The sequence below is a fragment of the Cervus canadensis genome, chromosome 1 (assembly GCF_019320065.1).
Source record: "Cervus canadensis isolate Bull #8, Minnesota chromosome 1, ASM1932006v1, whole genome shotgun sequence".
Lineage (NCBI taxonomy): Eukaryota > Metazoa > Chordata > Mammalia > Artiodactyla > Cervidae > Cervus > Cervus canadensis.
This window is the reverse complement of record NC_057386.1, coordinates 6,981,673-6,997,279: the sequence shown is the minus strand read 5'-3', so window position 1 is coordinate 6,997,279 and position 15,607 is coordinate 6,981,673. Positions and strand designations below refer to the sequence as shown.

The 15,607-nt window shown below is 63.0% G+C and overlaps 1 protein-coding gene across 12 annotated transcripts in view; it reads right to left on the bottom strand.

The window, feature by feature from the left end:
* Nucleotides 1-15,607, bottom strand: part of TMEM94 (transmembrane protein 94) — a 35,906-nt gene that overhangs the window by 1,298 nt on the left and 19,001 nt on the right. For 7 of the 12 annotated variants that reach the window (XM_043460688.1, XM_043460761.1, XM_043460751.1 and 4 more), the window contains 29 exons: nucleotides 11,528-11,647; nucleotides 10,682-10,809; nucleotides 10,257-10,426; nucleotides 9,876-10,078; nucleotides 9,359-9,510; nucleotides 8,764-8,866; nucleotides 8,452-8,538; nucleotides 8,078-8,194; nucleotides 7,638-7,694; nucleotides 7,283-7,387; nucleotides 7,011-7,175; nucleotides 6,615-6,830; nucleotides 5,754-6,069; nucleotides 5,437-5,610; nucleotides 4,986-5,088; nucleotides 4,656-4,873; nucleotides 3,839-4,020; nucleotides 3,612-3,750; nucleotides 3,255-3,370; nucleotides 3,041-3,140; nucleotides 2,589-2,697; nucleotides 2,243-2,432; nucleotides 1,937-2,014; nucleotides 1,631-1,716; nucleotides 1,130-1,211; nucleotides 778-926; nucleotides 601-695; nucleotides 404-497; nucleotides 97-267 (listed from right to left, as the gene is read on the bottom strand). In XM_043460688.1, the coding sequence (XP_043316623.1) occupies nucleotides 97-267; nucleotides 404-497; nucleotides 601-695; nucleotides 778-926; nucleotides 1,130-1,211; nucleotides 1,631-1,716; nucleotides 1,937-2,014; nucleotides 2,243-2,432; nucleotides 2,589-2,697; nucleotides 3,041-3,140; nucleotides 3,255-3,370; nucleotides 3,612-3,750; nucleotides 3,839-4,020; nucleotides 4,656-4,873; nucleotides 4,986-5,088; nucleotides 5,437-5,610; nucleotides 5,754-6,069; nucleotides 6,615-6,830; nucleotides 7,011-7,175; nucleotides 7,283-7,387; nucleotides 7,638-7,694; nucleotides 8,078-8,194; nucleotides 8,452-8,538; nucleotides 8,764-8,866; nucleotides 9,359-9,510; nucleotides 9,876-10,078; nucleotides 10,257-10,426; nucleotides 10,682-10,809; nucleotides 11,528-11,647 (4,025 nt within the window). The remainder of the gene's footprint in view (nucleotides 1-96; nucleotides 268-403; nucleotides 498-600; nucleotides 696-777; nucleotides 927-1,129; nucleotides 1,212-1,630; nucleotides 1,717-1,936; nucleotides 2,015-2,242; nucleotides 2,433-2,588; nucleotides 2,698-3,040; nucleotides 3,141-3,254; nucleotides 3,371-3,611; nucleotides 3,751-3,838; nucleotides 4,021-4,655; nucleotides 4,874-4,985; nucleotides 5,089-5,436; nucleotides 5,611-5,753; nucleotides 6,070-6,614; nucleotides 6,831-7,010; nucleotides 7,176-7,282; nucleotides 7,388-7,637; nucleotides 7,695-8,077; nucleotides 8,195-8,451; nucleotides 8,539-8,763; nucleotides 8,867-9,358; nucleotides 9,511-9,875; nucleotides 10,079-10,256; nucleotides 10,427-10,681; nucleotides 10,810-11,527; nucleotides 11,648-15,607) is intronic. The other 5 variants (XM_043460719.1, XM_043460772.1, XM_043460710.1 and 2 more) reach the window with 4 other exon arrangements.

The window sequence follows — 15,607 nt, the reverse complement described above, 5'->3', positions numbered from 1 at the left end:
GGGCAGCAGGAAGGCTGGCAGGGGAAGAGCCCAGGAGGTGACGGGCTTAGGGAGCACGTCTGAGCCCAGAGGGGACACGCCCGGCCAGTGGCTCACCGGATCTCATGCAGCTTCACGACCTCGTTGGTGACCACCACGAGGACCAGGGACAGGCAGCCCAGGAGCCACGTCAGCAGAGGCACGTCCTCCAGGCCGAAGTGGACGCGGCTGTCCCTGTGTGTCCACAGCTGCAGGTCCACTGCCGTCTGGGCCACCTGCCCCAGCAGCCTGCGGGAGGCGGCAGCCCCGCGTCAGCCGGGGGCCCCCCGCTTCCTTCCCTGCCCTTCTCGGCAGGAGGCACGCCCGGAGGGTGCCATTCAGTCTCTGGACCCTCCCCGGCTCCCGCCCTCCACCCAAGACTCACACCACGGGCACGGTCACGGCCCACCACAGGTTCGTCAGGGGGCTCTTCCTCCACAGGGGCTTGGTGCGGTGTACATGGGTGATGGAGATGAAGACTGGGGAAAACGGGGTCGTCACACGTGTCAGACGTCCCACGGCCAGAGGCGTCGCCCCCGGGGAGTCCCCCTGGCCCCCACCCGGCCCCGGGGCGCCCCTCACCAGTGTGTAGGACGATCAGGGCGGCGGCGAGCTTCTGAGCCGACAGCAGCCCGTTGGCGAAGTCTTTAAACCAGGCTGGGGCCCTGTCAGGGTGGCTGCCAAGGCAATGTGTGGGCTCAGCCTCCTTGGGGCCCCAGGGAGGTGGCCCCGGGGGTGAGGGTTCGGGGTGGGACCCACCTGGGCAGCATGATGGAGGAGCAGTCAGTGAGGTTGCGGGCCCGGGACCTGTCGCAGAAGTTCTGCAGTGTGAAGGCAAAACAGATGAGGCACGAGCTGATGGTGAGGCTGAACTTCAGCAAGAAGCAGAGCAGGAAGTAGTGCTGGGTCTGAGGGAAGCGGAGGTCCGTCACTCGGGTGCGCGGGTTCAGGGGTCCTCGGGAAGTGGGCGGGCCCGGGGGACAAGGAGCCCTCCCCACTCTGCAGCCCCCTCCCCCTTGATGGGACTCCCCCCTCGCCCCCCCAGGGCTCAGCCCCCTCCACACTCACCTTCCCGGGAAAAGCCCAGGCCCACGGGCTCCGCATCGCTTACCTTCTTAGGAATGGACTGAAGGTTCTTCCCCGTTGCCATAGACATGATGGAGCTATGTGGAGGCTTCCCCAGCAGAGAGATGCTGAAAAGCAGGGACTCGGTGAAGCATGGGGACTGTGACCCCGTGTCCCCTAATTCTTTTTAAGTTATGCTTTTCTTTTTTTAAAATATTTACTTTTATGTATTTATTTGGCTGCATTGGTTGGTCTAGTTCCTCAACCAGGATTTGAACCTGGGTGCCCTGCATTGGGAGCATGGAGTCTTAGCCACTGGACCTCCAAGGAAGTCCCCGTGTCCTCCAATTCTTCCCAAGGAGAAGCTTTTCAGGAGTCCCAAGAGCGAGGGCAACTCTGCTGGGCAGTCGGGCTACGACAAGGAAGGGACTCCCTTGGGGCCGGGGGCCCCCACGGTGGGGGGCACTAGCATGGCTTCCTGAACCTGGGCTCCTGGGGACGCTCGGGGACATCCTGACCCTGGGCTTGGGGTGGCCCGGCCCCTCACCTGAGCAGAGGGTAGCAAAAGCAGGACAGCCACAGGATGTCGGTGGTGCTCAGGACTGGCGGCAGCTGGACGAGGCAGGAGAGGAACTGGGCCAGCGAGAGCCAGGGGGCACGATCAGATTCCAGCAAAGAGTCAGATGCCGGGAGCCCCGCGCTGCCCCGCCCTGCACCCAGAGAGCTGGCGGGGACACAGCTCTGCAGCGGGGGTTTTCAGAAGCTCCGGGGGGCCCCCAGGCTGTGCTGCCTCCCCCCAGCCTCTCAACTGGCCCGGGTGTTGGGGGGTGATGCCGGGCCGGCCCCACCTCACCTGGATGACCACGAGTGTCAGCTGGCACTGCAGCAGGAAGAGGAAGCACTTGCGGATGCCGTAGGTGGCGTGCCGGGCCTAGGGAGCGGGAGGGGCGGGGGGTGGCCGTGCTCAGGCCCTGCAGCTGGTATGCTTCAGCCAGATGTGGCAGATGTTCACGCTAGCGAGCGGCTGGGGCAAACTAAACCTCCTGGGAGAGCTGTGCGTGGAGGTGAAGCGCCCCCGCGAGCCCAGGAGGGTCCTGCACGGCGACTCCCCACCCCCAGCAGGCTCTGACCTCTGCCCCGGGCCTGCCTGAGCCCCCACCTGCTCAATGAGCCGGATGATGCTGATGGTCTCCTCCTGGCGGAAGGTCAGCGAGCAGGGCAGGCTGTTGAGCTGCCCCGAGAGCTGCAGGGGGGAAAGGCCATCCGAGGCCTGGGCCATGCTGGTGCTGGTGGCGTAGCCAAAGGTCTCCCAGGAGCAACGGGACGGGTACAGGGGGTCCAGGGCGATGCTGCTCAGCATGGGAGAGGGGAAGTGTGCCCATCAGCTGGGGTCCGCCAAGACCCCATCCATCTCCCAGGGGACAGAGCCAGCCCCCTGCTCCCTTATCTCCCCACCAGGCCCAGGCCGGTTGTGGGGAGTCCCGGCTCTGGGCTGTCGCGCTGACCTGACGTCGCTCTGGAGGAAGAGGCAGCTGTTCCGCAGGTTGGCGGAGCTGCCCAGGCAGCAGGTCACTTCCCCGTACTCCTGCATGATCTTGATCATCTCACACATGGCTGAGGGGGCAGAGTCAGGGGCACAAGGGTCAGGCAGGTGGAGCCCCACGTGGGGCGCTGGGCAGAGACCCACAGGCCAGGGCAGGAGACAAGGGAAATCAGGCCCCTCTTTGGAGCCATCCCACCCCCAATGTCATAAACACTGTACAAATACTGTCACTTCTGAGTCCCTAGAATGGGCTATGCTGGGCTCCTGCCCACGAGACTCCCCGGCTCCTCCCAGCCCAGCTTCCTCTGCTCCTTGCATGGGAAACCAACACCCCTCCGGAGCCCGTGGGGTGCCAGGGGCTGGCAGTGCTCCACCCAGGGCTGGGCTGGCTGAGCGCCCAGCCACAGCACTCACTCTCGGGGGTACAGTCGGTGAAGAGGGGCACCAGCAGGGGCACGTTGTCGATGTTCTGCAGGTGGGGCCGCACCTGGTGGATGCCCCGGGGCAGCTTGGCCTGCAGGGAGCAGAGATGCGAGTGGCCTCAGGGCCCCTCCTCCCACCCTCCCTCGCTCCCCTGCCCTGGACCAGCCCCGCTGCCAACCCCACGGCTCCGGGGGCACAGTCGTACCCGGTTGCAGTCCTCCAGGAAGCTGGGGAGGTCGCTGTCCGTGGGCTGGAAGCTAATGAGGTCCGAGTGACCCTCCTCCTCCATTAGAAGGAGTCCTTCCACGTCGTCTCGGGACGCTGCGGGGACAAAAGCCTGTCCCTCACCGTGGGGCCAGCCTTCTGGGGGCCTTTCCTAGCCCTGAAGATGGCGCAAAACGTCCTTCTCGAGCTCTCCTCTCCCCCAACCCCGTCGACTGCAGCTACTGCAGGGGATCACAGCCAGCTTCCCAGGAGGGATCCAGGGAAGTTCTAGCTGTAGCTCCAAGGATGGGGGACGGCCCACACCCACCTCGTGTCCACACCAAACCTCTGCCCTCACCCTGGTTCAGGTCGTCGTGCAGGGAGCCAGCGTGGCTGGGACTGGAGGGGGGGATCTCGGAGCCGGGCATGTCACCGTTGGGCGTGAGGGAGATGTGGCAATTCCAGCCCGTCTCCAGGCCCATCTTCTCCGCAAACACCTGCACCAGGCAGAGGGCGGTGACCAGAGGGGCCCAAGAGGCTGTGGGGAAAGGGGCAGCAGGAGCAGAGGGGTCGGCGGCTTCCCACCTTGCTTCTGAGCTCATCCTCCAACGAGAAGTAGACAAAGCGGATGCAGGCATTGACCAGCCCGTCGATGAGGCGCACGATGTCCAGGCGGGCCTGATACTGGGAGGACACCATGCCCATGAAGATCTGGCCGCTCAGGGCCTGCATGCAGTCTTCCTTCTCCAGCACCTCCCCGATCCCTTCTTCAGGAGGCACCAGGCACAGAGCCCGGCCAGGACACCCAGGAGCCGGTGGGTTCCACACCCAGATCAAGGAGCACATGGGCCCCAGGGGACCACACACGTGTACAACCAAGACAGAAAAGGAGCAGACAGACACGGGGGTGGACGGGGATGGTGGGGGAGAGACAAGGAAAGGTACTCATCAGTCAGGTGACCAAGCCTGGTCCAGGGCCAGGGGGCGGGGGCGGGGGCGGGGGCGGGCCCCACCCTCAGCCTTGGCTTCAGTTCACGGGCTCTTGGGTCACGAGACCCCGGAAGGCTGTGTGTCTGACAGAGTGGGGAGGGGTGCGTGGAGCTCTGAATCCCTCTGTTGTAGCAGCGTTTGCAACCAGGTCTTTTGTCTGATTCCAGTCAGGCTAAGGCTCTATACAGACTACTGCTTTAAAACCTTCAGAGTAAGCACTTCTCTATATGTCACCCCACTGGAGCGGCACCACAAGCCGTGAGCAGGGCAGAAGCACCTGTTTACAGATGCCACTAAGGAGCCTGCCCACGTCACCAGACAGGGGGCCACCAAGGTGTTCCAGATCTAGTGCTGCCTGCTGTCCCCTCTGCCAGGCTTTCATCCAGGCCCCCGGGGACGGGGCCCACGGTACCGTCTGAGCTCCAGCTGCCGCGGCGGGCGCTCAGCTTGATGGGAATGGTGCTGGGCAGCTCGCACATGGTGAAGATGCTGTTCTGGCCGGGCGCCTGCACCAGCTCGATGCACTTGCCGTTGAGCTGGGAGGATAGGGCACAACTCATGGGCTTGTAGGCAAAGGCAGAGCAGTAACCAGACAGACAGGCTCGCTGGTAGAAATCTAGCACTTTCTTTCTGCCAGGGAAGCAGGGTGGAAGTGAGGTGAGTGGTCCCAGGGTGTCCAGACCTCTGGGTACCCAGCCAGAGCCAATGGTTCTCACCACCGGCCACGTGCCTCCTCACCGACCTGTCAGAACCCGAAAGAGGGTAGATGTCAGCTCCGTCCCAGAAGTCTGTGCAGGCTTCCAAGACCACATCGGCCGTGCCATGGGACAGCATCTGCTCTGTGCCTGAGGACAGCGGAGGAGAGGGAGGCCCTGAGTGCCCCAAGCCACCACCCCTCCAGTTGACCTCCGAGCACATATCGCCACCCCTGAGAAGGATGCTAAAATGAGCCCCTGGGTGGGGGGCGGGCCGTGGGAATCCCCCAGGCATCATGGCAGCAAATCTATCGGCAAGGCCACTGAGTGCGTAACATGGGCACAAGGCTGCCGGTCCTCCAGGCAGTCCCACGGCCCGCAGCATCCACCATCCCAGCCCCCATCCCCAAAGCCCATCTCTGCCATGTGTGAGGTCTCGGGGAGGATCTAACGCTCCCTAGAAGGAGCCCCGTCCCGCCACATTCCCGGGAGGCTCACTGGTGGTGGTGTCCTTGATGAAGAGGCTGATCATGTGGCTGAGCGGGGGCCGCCGCTTGGTGACGCAGGACAGCCTCCCCAGTGAGGTCTCCTTCATGGTCTCGGCGCTGGGGAGACGGTAGAGTGCGAGGTGGTTCCCCTGCTTAAAGAGCTCCTTGGCCCCGGGAGTGAAGCCTGCGGGATGGGTGGATGGATGAATAAACAGACAAGATGCAGATAAAGGGGCCGGAAGCGCAAAGGGTTGCCAGGTGCTCTTGACCGAGGCCACATCTGGCCCCGGTGGCCCAGCCCCTGAGAAGAGTCGCCAGGCAGCCTACCGATGAGGCGGGCGAGCTCGCAGAGGCCCCAGGGCACGCGCACGGGCAGCACGGCGCTGCGGCTCTCCTGCAGGGCGACGTTGCACAGGTGGTCTGAGAACCGGCAGAGCCGCTCGGTGACGCTGGCGTCGCACAGGTTCAGCAGCACGTTGAGGCCCAGCGGCTTGAGCGAGGTGAGGTGCAGCTGCCAGTTGGAGTCGTCGAACTGGATGCAGGAGGGGTTCTGCTGGTCCTGGGACAGGCTGAGCATCTCCAGGTGGTAGTCACACACGAAGTCCTCAGCTTCGTAGGGCTCGCCCTCCGGGCCGTGCTGGGTCTGGAGGAAAGGAGGAGGGGAGGGAGGGAGCTTAGACTGAAGTGGGGGGGGTGGTACGGGCAGTGCCCCTGAGAGAAGGCACGCCCCCCCCCCAGCAGGGCATGCTCCTGCTCACGCTCTCCCAGCCCTCCCCACACCCCTCTGCACCCTTCCTGGCTCCGGGGGCTTCTAGGATCCGTGCCCACAACATTGTCACCAGCTCAGAGGAGGCTGTCCAGACTGGGCAAGAAACGATGAAGCCTCTCTCTGTCAGGGGAAATATCTTTAGAGGGAACTCTTGGCTTTCTGTCTTTTGAAGGCTGCAATCAGGAGGAAGGGTCTTGCCCCAACCAATTACCACCATCGACCAAACCCGGAAAGGGGGGAGGGGCCTACTTTGCGGGAGAACCAGGGACGAGGCCTCTGGAGCTGAGAACAGGGGCCAGGATGTCTGAGCCCCAGGCTCCACCTGCCCGGGCTGGGCGGCACCTCTGCGGCCCCCTCCAGCAAAAGAGGCCAGGGTACCCCTTGACGGATGAGGTGGCCACTCCCCGGGCCCCCCTCACCTTGCCGGGGTCGTCATCTTCGCCGCCCTCCGTGTCCCTGCTGAAGCTCACGCTGGAGCCAGACAGGTGTTTGCTGCGGCCGTGTACCCGGTGGTGAGGGTGGGGTTCGGGCACCTTGGGACCGTCACCTGGCCAGTTGCCGCCACGTTCCTGCTCATTGGAAAGGTGCAGGGGAGCGTTCAGGGAGCCGGCCAGGAGGGCGTCGCGTTCGTGGGGCTGAGGAGAGCAAGGAGCACAGGCCTCGGACTCCAGTCCTGAAGTCGCCTCAGGCCAGGAGGCCGGGCCGCTACGGCCCCCCGGGGCCCCGTCTCCATGGGGGCTCCTGAGGCCTGAGCCCTCCTCCTCCTCCCGCCTCCCCTCGCCCCACGGAGGCCACCGTTCCGGCCCAGGCCGCACCTCCTCCTCCACCTCGGGATGGCAGAAGGAGCGGGTAGACAGGTCGTCTGTGAGGTCCTCGTGGCTGCTGTGCGCGGGCTCCACCTTCCCGCTGAAGAACAGCACGGTCTCCGGGCTGGGGTTGGGCCACGACAGGATCCCCTGTTTGTCCACACAGCACAGCACCTGCAGGGGGAGATGGCGACAGGGAAGGGGGCGCGGCGTTCCCCAGGCTGCCGGCCGCTCCACAGAGCCGCCTGCCGAGGCCGGGCCCTCCCCGGGGCCGCCCTCACCGTCACGGAGCCCAGGCTGTGCAGCAGGCTGGAGCTGTGGCTCAGAGTGGGCGACGTCCCCTGGATCACCCGCAGGAAGTGGCCCCAAATGCAGCGCAGCATCTCCTGGGGGCAGAGACGAGGCGCTCGGCCACGTTTCCCTGGAGACGGCCTTGGGGACCGACAGAGGAAACGGTCCGGGGCGGGGAGCGTGTGGGCCCCCAGCAGTGACACTTTACCCACATGGGACGGGGGCCAGAGGGGCTCTGAGAGGGAAGCTCAAGGCCATAATGCAGGGGCACCCGGGGGTTCCAGAAGGGGCCTGGGGGAGCTCAGGCTGGGGGTACAGGGCCAGCATCCATCCGGGCGAGGGTACCTGAGAGGACACGGCTTCCGTATAGCTGCTGAGAGTGTCCTCCGAGAACTTGGCGAGCTGCATGGAGAAGAGGACATGAGTCTTGGGGAGGAAACTGCCACTGTCCCAGGGCCTCAGAGCGGGCAGGTGGGGACCTCGCACCTCTCGGTGAAGGACACCGGGCAGCCCGGGAACCCCTGTCTGCTGAGAGCAAGGGTGGATGGACACCCGGCCGTCCCTGGGGCCTGGTCTGGAGATCCTGCTGGCTAGAGAGGGCGGAGCCCTCGGAGAGCTGCCCAGGGCTGGCCGTGTGCTGGGCCGCAGGGCAGGAGGTGGGGCGGCCACACTTCTGCCCTCTTTGCTGGGGGCACAGCCCACTCTGTCTTTCTGTTCCTGTCTTTGGCTCTTTCTGCACTGTCCCCCACGCACCCCCCCCACCCCGGGGCCTGGGAACAACTGACCAGGGAGCTGGGGGAGGCCTTGCTCATCTGGGCCAGGACGCGGGCTTCTCCACAGGCGGTTGCCAGGACCCAGAGGACCGGGAAGAGCAGGGGGAGGATGGGCAGGACGCCATTCACCTGGAAGAGCGAGCCCCGCTGAGGCTCCGAGAGTCGCTGGCGGAGGGAAAAAGGAGGGAGGGCAGGGCTGCCCCCTCCCCAGCCCTGGGGCCCTCCCTGAGTAAAAAGGATCACTGGGGGCAGCGGGCAGGAAACGGGGAAGGAGAGCAGGCACTCCGAAGAGGAAGTCTGGGAGACCCCTGGGCTGGGGGTGGGAGAGGCAGTCAGGGCACCCTGAGGGCCTGTCTCTGGGGAAGGAGAGGAGAGGGCGGTCTTACCTGCAGCTGGAGGAGGGTGTACTGCCAGGTGGTGACACCCGGGGCGTTCAGCATGAAGCGCAGGGCGTTGGTGATGAGGAAGCTGGCCTGTTGGGGACAGGAGAGACGCGGCCTTAACTCTCCCCGACCCCAGGGGGTACCCAGGCTCTGAGGCACCCCATCTTCTGCCCACTCACATTCCTCCACCCCCGGCACTGGCCGGCTCACCCCGGGACCCTCCCGTCTGCGCTCACAGGCTTGCCTGAGTCTGGCCCCCAGGGTCCCCCAGCCCCTGGCCCCTCGCGGCCCCCACCGCGGCCCGGCCGCACCCACCAGAACCACGGGCACCGCGTAGCGCAGCATCACCGACTGCACCGTGAACCTCTCGTTGTCCAGGGCGGTCACCGGGCGGGACAGGGCCATGTCTAGGCACCACCTGCAGAAACAGCCTTGGGTCCTGCAGTTCCCCCTCCCCTCCCGGGCCCTGGCCCCGGGAGAATGGCCTCCTGGCCACTGTGGCCCATGGCCATCTCTGAAGCCGTCTCTTCAGAGTCCAGACTGAGAGGGGGTCAATCACCCAGTCGAAGAATTCTCAGAAAAGGGACTTCCTTAACAACCCACCCTGCCGTGCAGAGGGCGTGGGTTCGATCCCTGGACGGGGAACTAAGATCCCACAGGCCGTGCAGAAACTAAGGCCACAAGGTGCACCTACTGAGCCTGCGAGCCACAACTACGCCCTGAAACAGCCAAGTAAACAAACTGGAAGAAAATAAATAAATAAGAATCCTCACAAGAAGCTAAAGCGAAGGCCCTGCAGGTGCCTGCTCTAAGGGGCCTGGGTACGAACCAGGCTCCTTCCTGTCGTCATCGCCGGCTCACGGGGGGAGGCTCTGGGGGGAGAGGTTGGGGGACAGTGCAGCGCCCCCACCTGATGTTGTCGATCACGGGGGTCTCGAGGACACGGAAGAGCCGGTGCTGCTGGGGGTTTTGCGGCCCTTTCTTCACTTCTCCCCGGGGGGATGGGGGTGGCGAGAAAGGGGGGAACAGATCTCCCGGCTCCAAGACAATGTGCTCGTCGTCCTGCCAGAGACAAAGGGGAGCAGAGGGAGGGTAATCAATGGGTCCCGGGGAAGCTACTCTTCCTTCACTGTTGCAGGGAAGCAGAGACATCTCACCAGGTTAAGGACCATCAGTGAGCAAGGAGTCACCTGGAGTGGGGTAGGGGGGAGCCTGGGGGATGGGTTTCCTAGCAACTTGAGAATCACAGGGAAGGAAGAACAGGATGAAGAGAAAGATGTTCCAGCTTTTCTCCATTCTTCCTAGAGCGCTTCCCAGGAAACCCGCGAGCTGGGCAGCAAGCGTCAGGATGAAGCCCCGGGACCCTCCCCCACCGCGGGTGGACGTTCCCACAGCGTTTCCAGGGGAGGAGAGAGGCCCCCAGCTACCTTGATGCCCCGCAGGGAAGCAAAGGACTCCTGGCCGGGCCTCAGAGCTATGATGTCTCCTTCTACCAGCAGGCTAACCGGCAGGTTGACGAGATGTCCGTCTCTGTAGGCCCAGTGCAGAGACCAGGATGGTGTGAAGGGCATGTGGAGGTCTGGGTACATGGCATCTGGCCACTTGACCTCCTTGCCATCCCTGAGGGCATCTGATGAGGGTAGAAAGAGGGACACGGCCTCACCTGGAGCTCCGCACACGCCAGCTGGATCCAGCACGCACCTCGGGAGCCGGGTCTGCTCCGCTCGCTTCCCCAGGCCTGCATCAACCCACGCCACTCACTCCAGCACCGGCCCCTCTGCAGCTCCACGCCCCGCCTGGCCCCTCACCTTGGATTTGGTCAATGACGCCCCGCAGTCTCCGCTCTACCTCCCGACGCTTCAGCCGATCTTGCCGCCCAATGAGGACGAGGTTGAGGAGCAGCAGGAGGAAGAGCGCCGAGGCGTTCACCAGCTCCACCCCGCGGCTGGCAGCGAGAGGGGAGGGGCTCCTGGGGGTGCTGGCCAGTGGGGAGCAGGGGGGCTCTGCAGCCCAGCCAACCAGGGCCCCACACTGCCCTCCCCACCCCTTTCTGCTTCTGACAGCAGCTGGCCAAGGGACTGCAGGTTCCCACGTGACCCAGGCTCTGACCGCGGGGGGCAGTTCCCTGTCTCCCCGGGTGGGTACGGGGGCAGGAGAGGGACGAGCCCAGACCCTGTGCTGCGAGAGGTGGGAAGAAGCACCCCCCACCCACCCAGGGCCACGGGCCACGTACCTGCCAGCCGGCTGGCCCCCACAGCAAGCCAGCAACAGGAGCACAGCCAGGAGCATGAGCGAGGCGCCCGGCCAGTGGAAACAGGAGCAGCGGTTCCCGTGGTACAGGAAGCTGTTTCTCCACATCTCCTGGGGGCAGGGGGCGGGCGAGTGAGAGGCTGGGGGACAAGCCGGAGACGGGAAGGGGCCGGGACTCTCTGACCTGCTAGGATCTGACTGCCTTCCTCCCAGCCCATCCGATCCCGCCCCCCGCCATGGCTGCCTCCGTCAACTCACTTCAGTCTCGGCTGGGGGTCGGGACGTCACTCTGAAAGGAATCCTGACTCCTTTCTGATTTTTAGGGATGCCTCGGTCAGGTCATGCTGCCCAGGACGACAGGGTGAGTCCCGGCCCTGAGAACGGGCCTCCCGAGTTTTTCCGCCACCCCAACTGTGGAGCCCTACACCACGGCCATGGGTGTGGAGCTCTGGACCAGGGTCACAGGATAAAAATCTCTGGAACTGACCAAGCCCCATAGCAACTGGTGCCATGAGCCTCTGGATCTAAACCAGCCAGTCCCCTGACCCCGTATTAGATCAAATACCCACCCTATTATCAGCCCTATGGCATCCCATCACCTAATGCCATCGTTCCAGTAGGAATTTTCTGTCTTGAGGAAATAAAAATTGGCTGCCACACTTTGAAAGGGTTTGGCTCTCCCTCAAGCTGGCCTGCTGTGCTAACAGCGGCTTCCACTCTAGTAAACTTTCTTCTCCTCTCGTTCTGCCTCGTGTTTGGAAATTCTTTTCCCACCCGCGCACGGACCAGGACCCCAGCTAGGCTCTGGGCTCCCGGGAGGACGCGTCACCTTCCACGTGAGACATTTCTTCCGCTCCTTCAGGTGTCCATCCAGCACTGCCTCCAGCTGCTCCTTCAGAATGCTGAGGGCCTTCCGGGTGGACAGGCCCAGGGCCAAGGGCGGCTCGCCCTGGAGGGGAGAGGGGGCGGCTCTCGGCATCCCACGGGAGGCCCAGGCCCCCTTCCCTCCCGCCTCCCCAGAACCTTCCTCCCTCCTCCCAAGGCCTCGCCCTCCCTTTCCTTCACTAGCCCCTGGCAAGCAGTAGGGGTCCTGAGTGTGTTCCCCACCGAACTAAAAGATGTTCAGGTACACAGTCCCCCGCTCTTCAAAGCCCAGTTTAACACAAAACTAGAGGGACGTCCCTGGCGGTCCAGTGTAGGACACCACGCTCGCAAGGCAGACGGCACAGGTTTGACCCCTGGTCGAGGAACTAAGATCCCGCAGGCCGCACAGCACAGCGAAAAAATAAAACAGAACCAGAAACTAGCCTTTCTAGGCTCAGCGTCTTCTAACTCTCCTTTCACTCAACTCCCAACCCACTGCCATCAGCAGCCCAGTACCGCTTGGGCCATGCTCACCGCCCAGCTCCCCTTACTGCACTGGGGCCATCTTTCCTGGTTCTCCGGCAGGAAAATGTGGATTGTTTAAGTGGGGGCTTAACTGGTAAAGAATCCGCCTGCAATCTGGGAGACCCAGTTTGATCCCTGAGTCAGGAAGATCCCCTGGAGAAGGGAAAGGCTACCCACTCTGGTATTCTCGACTGGAGAATTCCATGGACTGAACAGCCCGTGGGGTCGCAAAGAGTCCGACGTGACTGAGTGACTTTCACTTTCTAAGTGGGGAGAAGAGAACTAACCTAGAGGTACTAGCTTGACGTTGTCCCTAGTAAAAACGTGAAGAAAAACCCCACCAACTTCTGTTACCACCAGCTCATTAAAGGGAAGCTACTGTAACACTGATGGCGGGAAGAACACAACCTCAGAAAAAGGCAGCCGCTCCCAGGAAAGGACCTGGACTGACCACACCCCGCACTCCCGCTCTCTGAGGGTGGGTGGAACGAGGCACGGACGGGGTGGTTGGTGGCACATTTTCCTCTGTGGCCGCACAGCCTGACCTCTGCCACCGAGACCCCCTTTCCTGGGTTTCTCTCCTCTGTCCTGTCCACCTACCCCACAGTCCCTCCTACGACATCTTCTCCACAACACTGTGTACGTTTCCAGAGCTACATCAGCCACACAGATTCGCCTGCCAGCAATAAGCTTCCAACTCCTAAATCTGACCTCTAGCCTGACCACTGTCCCAAATTCTGACCCGTTTCTTAACTGATCCACAGCTCTTTCGTAGGTATCTGTGAGTCGATACGTCCAAAACCCTGAAATTGCTACCCAGCTCTCCCCACCAGAGCCAGTACCCCTCCTGCAAGTTACCACCTCACCCAGGCATTCCAGCCTTCCCGCCAACCCCTGCCTCCCCTTCCCACCTCCCAGTTCCTACCTTCCATCCCAGCCAGGGAGAGCACATGTGATCAACTGACCCTGTTTCCCTTTAAAATCCAGCCCAGACTCCTGAGCGTGGTCTGGGATCTCCTCCAGCCTCCTCGCCTGCTGCTCCTACCGCCTGCCCAGCTCCCTAAGCTCATGTGCCAGCATCTTCCTGTGTTTTCCTAGCCAAGAACACACTCCCTGCCCCAGACAACTCTTTACTTCTCCTCCGAGACTCGGCTCAAACACCACCCGCTCTGGGAAATTTTCCCAAAACCCAGGGCTGCACGTACTGGGGGAGGCTTGTATTCCAACGGCACCCCAGGGCAACCTGGCTCACAGGCGGCACCGCAGAGCACTGTCATCACGGGTTTACTTGTCTGGCTCCCCCACCAGACAGCCAGCCAGCTCCTTGAAAACAGGTGCTGAATTCTTCCATGGCCATACCCTCCCACCAGGCACAGGGCAGCGGCTCAATGAATACTTGCCGAATGAACGAATGAACGAACGTACATGTAGCTTCACTGGTATCAAGGACACCTTAATCGGGGTTGTCAAAAGTGTTCGGCCCCTCAGTTGTGTCTGACTCTTTGTGACCCGATGGACTGCAGCCCGCCGGGCTCCTCTGTCCATGGAATTCTCCCGGCAAGAACACTGGAGTGGGTTGCCATTTCCTATTCCTGGGGATCTTCCCGACCCAGGGATAGAACCCACATCTTTTGCTTCTCCTGCATTGGCAGGCAGGTTCTTTACCACTAGCACCACCTGGGAAGCCCAACCCAGGACCTATGGCAGAATTGCCTGGAGCTTTTACAAATGTGCAAGTTCCAGGTCCCCACCCCAGACCTACCCAATCAACACTGCTGGAGGTGAGGCCCACCCTGGATGGATCTGAGGCACAGATCCCCAGCCGGGGGTCCAGGGGAAAAGAAGGCCCCCAGGAAAGACAGGGCCTGGGGGAGCAGTGAGTCTTTCCCAAGGCCACCTGAAGAGCACCAACGCAGGCTTTCACCAGGGAAAGTTCTGAGCAAGCAGAGGGAAGCCCTAACCCTGGGGCGCCAAGAAAGGGCCTGGGTTTATCCACTTGGTCCCGGCCAAGCATCACTAAGCCAGTGGGGCCCCGGCTGCCCAGGTTCATGGCCCTGCTTCTCCGCTCCTACCTCTGGGCTTCTGCCCTGGCTTTGTCCACTAACGTTTCTGGATTTCCTCCTCCCTGCAGGTCTCCATATCCACCCCACTCTGTGGCAGCCTGGCCCCTCACCAGCTACACATCTCCACCACTAGAGGTAATGATGGCCTGGGGGTGGCATCCCCTGGCTGCGGGCCGGGCATCACAGGCCTGTCGCCAGCTCTCTCAGCCTGAGGGGTGAGGATGGGCCCCAGAGCGGGTCCTGCCCAAAGACCTCCCAGCTCCTACGCTTGAACCTCCATGCCCCCCATCCCTGCTCTCCACAGAGGCTCTGGGCAATTATGAGATGAGAGCTGCCTCTTCCCAGAGGGAAGAACAGGTTATTTCAGCTCAGGAAGAAATGGGCCTCTGGGCAGGGAGCTGGCACCCCCTTAAGGGTAAACACCTCCCTCTGGCAGGGATCCAGGCTAAGAGCCCATGGTCCAGAACAAAGGAGTACCAGGTAAGGCCAGTACCTCTGCCTAGACTTCTGGCTGGAGGCAAGAAAGCCTCCAGGGGTGGGAAGGAGGAACAGAAAAACAAAGGGTGACCAGGGGCCTGCCCAGGGCCAAGGGGCTGGCCCAGAGGGGGAATACCCCGGAAGAAGAGAGTCTGGGAGGCCCACCTGTCCTCCCCTGCCCCGTCCTTCCCCGCCCCGTCCTCCCCCAGGCTCAACCCTCCGAGCTCCCTTTCCCAGAGCGGAGCGCGAGTTCCCAGGGTGGACTTGCCTAGGCCAGGTCTCCACAAACTAAAGTGAGTACACCTCCTGCGGGCAGGGGAGGGCTGGCTGGCAGAGGTGGACAGGCTGTGCGCCAAAGGGCGGGAGAAAGCAAGGGCCGACGAAGCCCACGGGGCTGCGGAGTCACCCGGAGAGCTGCTCGGGCCAGAACGGGTGCCAGGCTCGGGAAGGCTGAGGGAGCAGCCGGGGCACAGCCTTCCTCTGGCCGTGCCTCTAGACCCTGGACACTCACCAACTGCCCTCTGCTTGCCCTGCAGCTGGCCTGTACCCTCTGCCTTATTTCAGGCACCCCAAACCCCCTGAGCCCCCCACCCAGCAATTGTTTAGCTCCTCCTCTGCCTCCAGGTTCTTGGAACCTGTAGTCTGCTCCCCTCCAGGGGTGGAAGGAGGGGCCAGAGGGCGGCAAGCGTGGAGCCCCCGTGAGTCAGCCCCCCACATGTTGTGTCTGGTTTGGAGCACCCACTCCAGACTGGCGATTAAAGGCAACACAGCAGGGGGAAAATGAGCCCTTGTAATTATATGCCTCCTGAGGAAAGCGCCTGCCCACACAGAGGCCCCAGGGCCCGACACCGCCCTCCAGTCGACCCTCAGCGGCCTGCAAATCCAACTGTTGTGGCTGCACACGAGGCCTGATGGCAACCCCGTCTCCAGCAGGAGAGCCCGGGTGTGGGGAAAACCACTGCCTCTCTGCTTATCCCGAG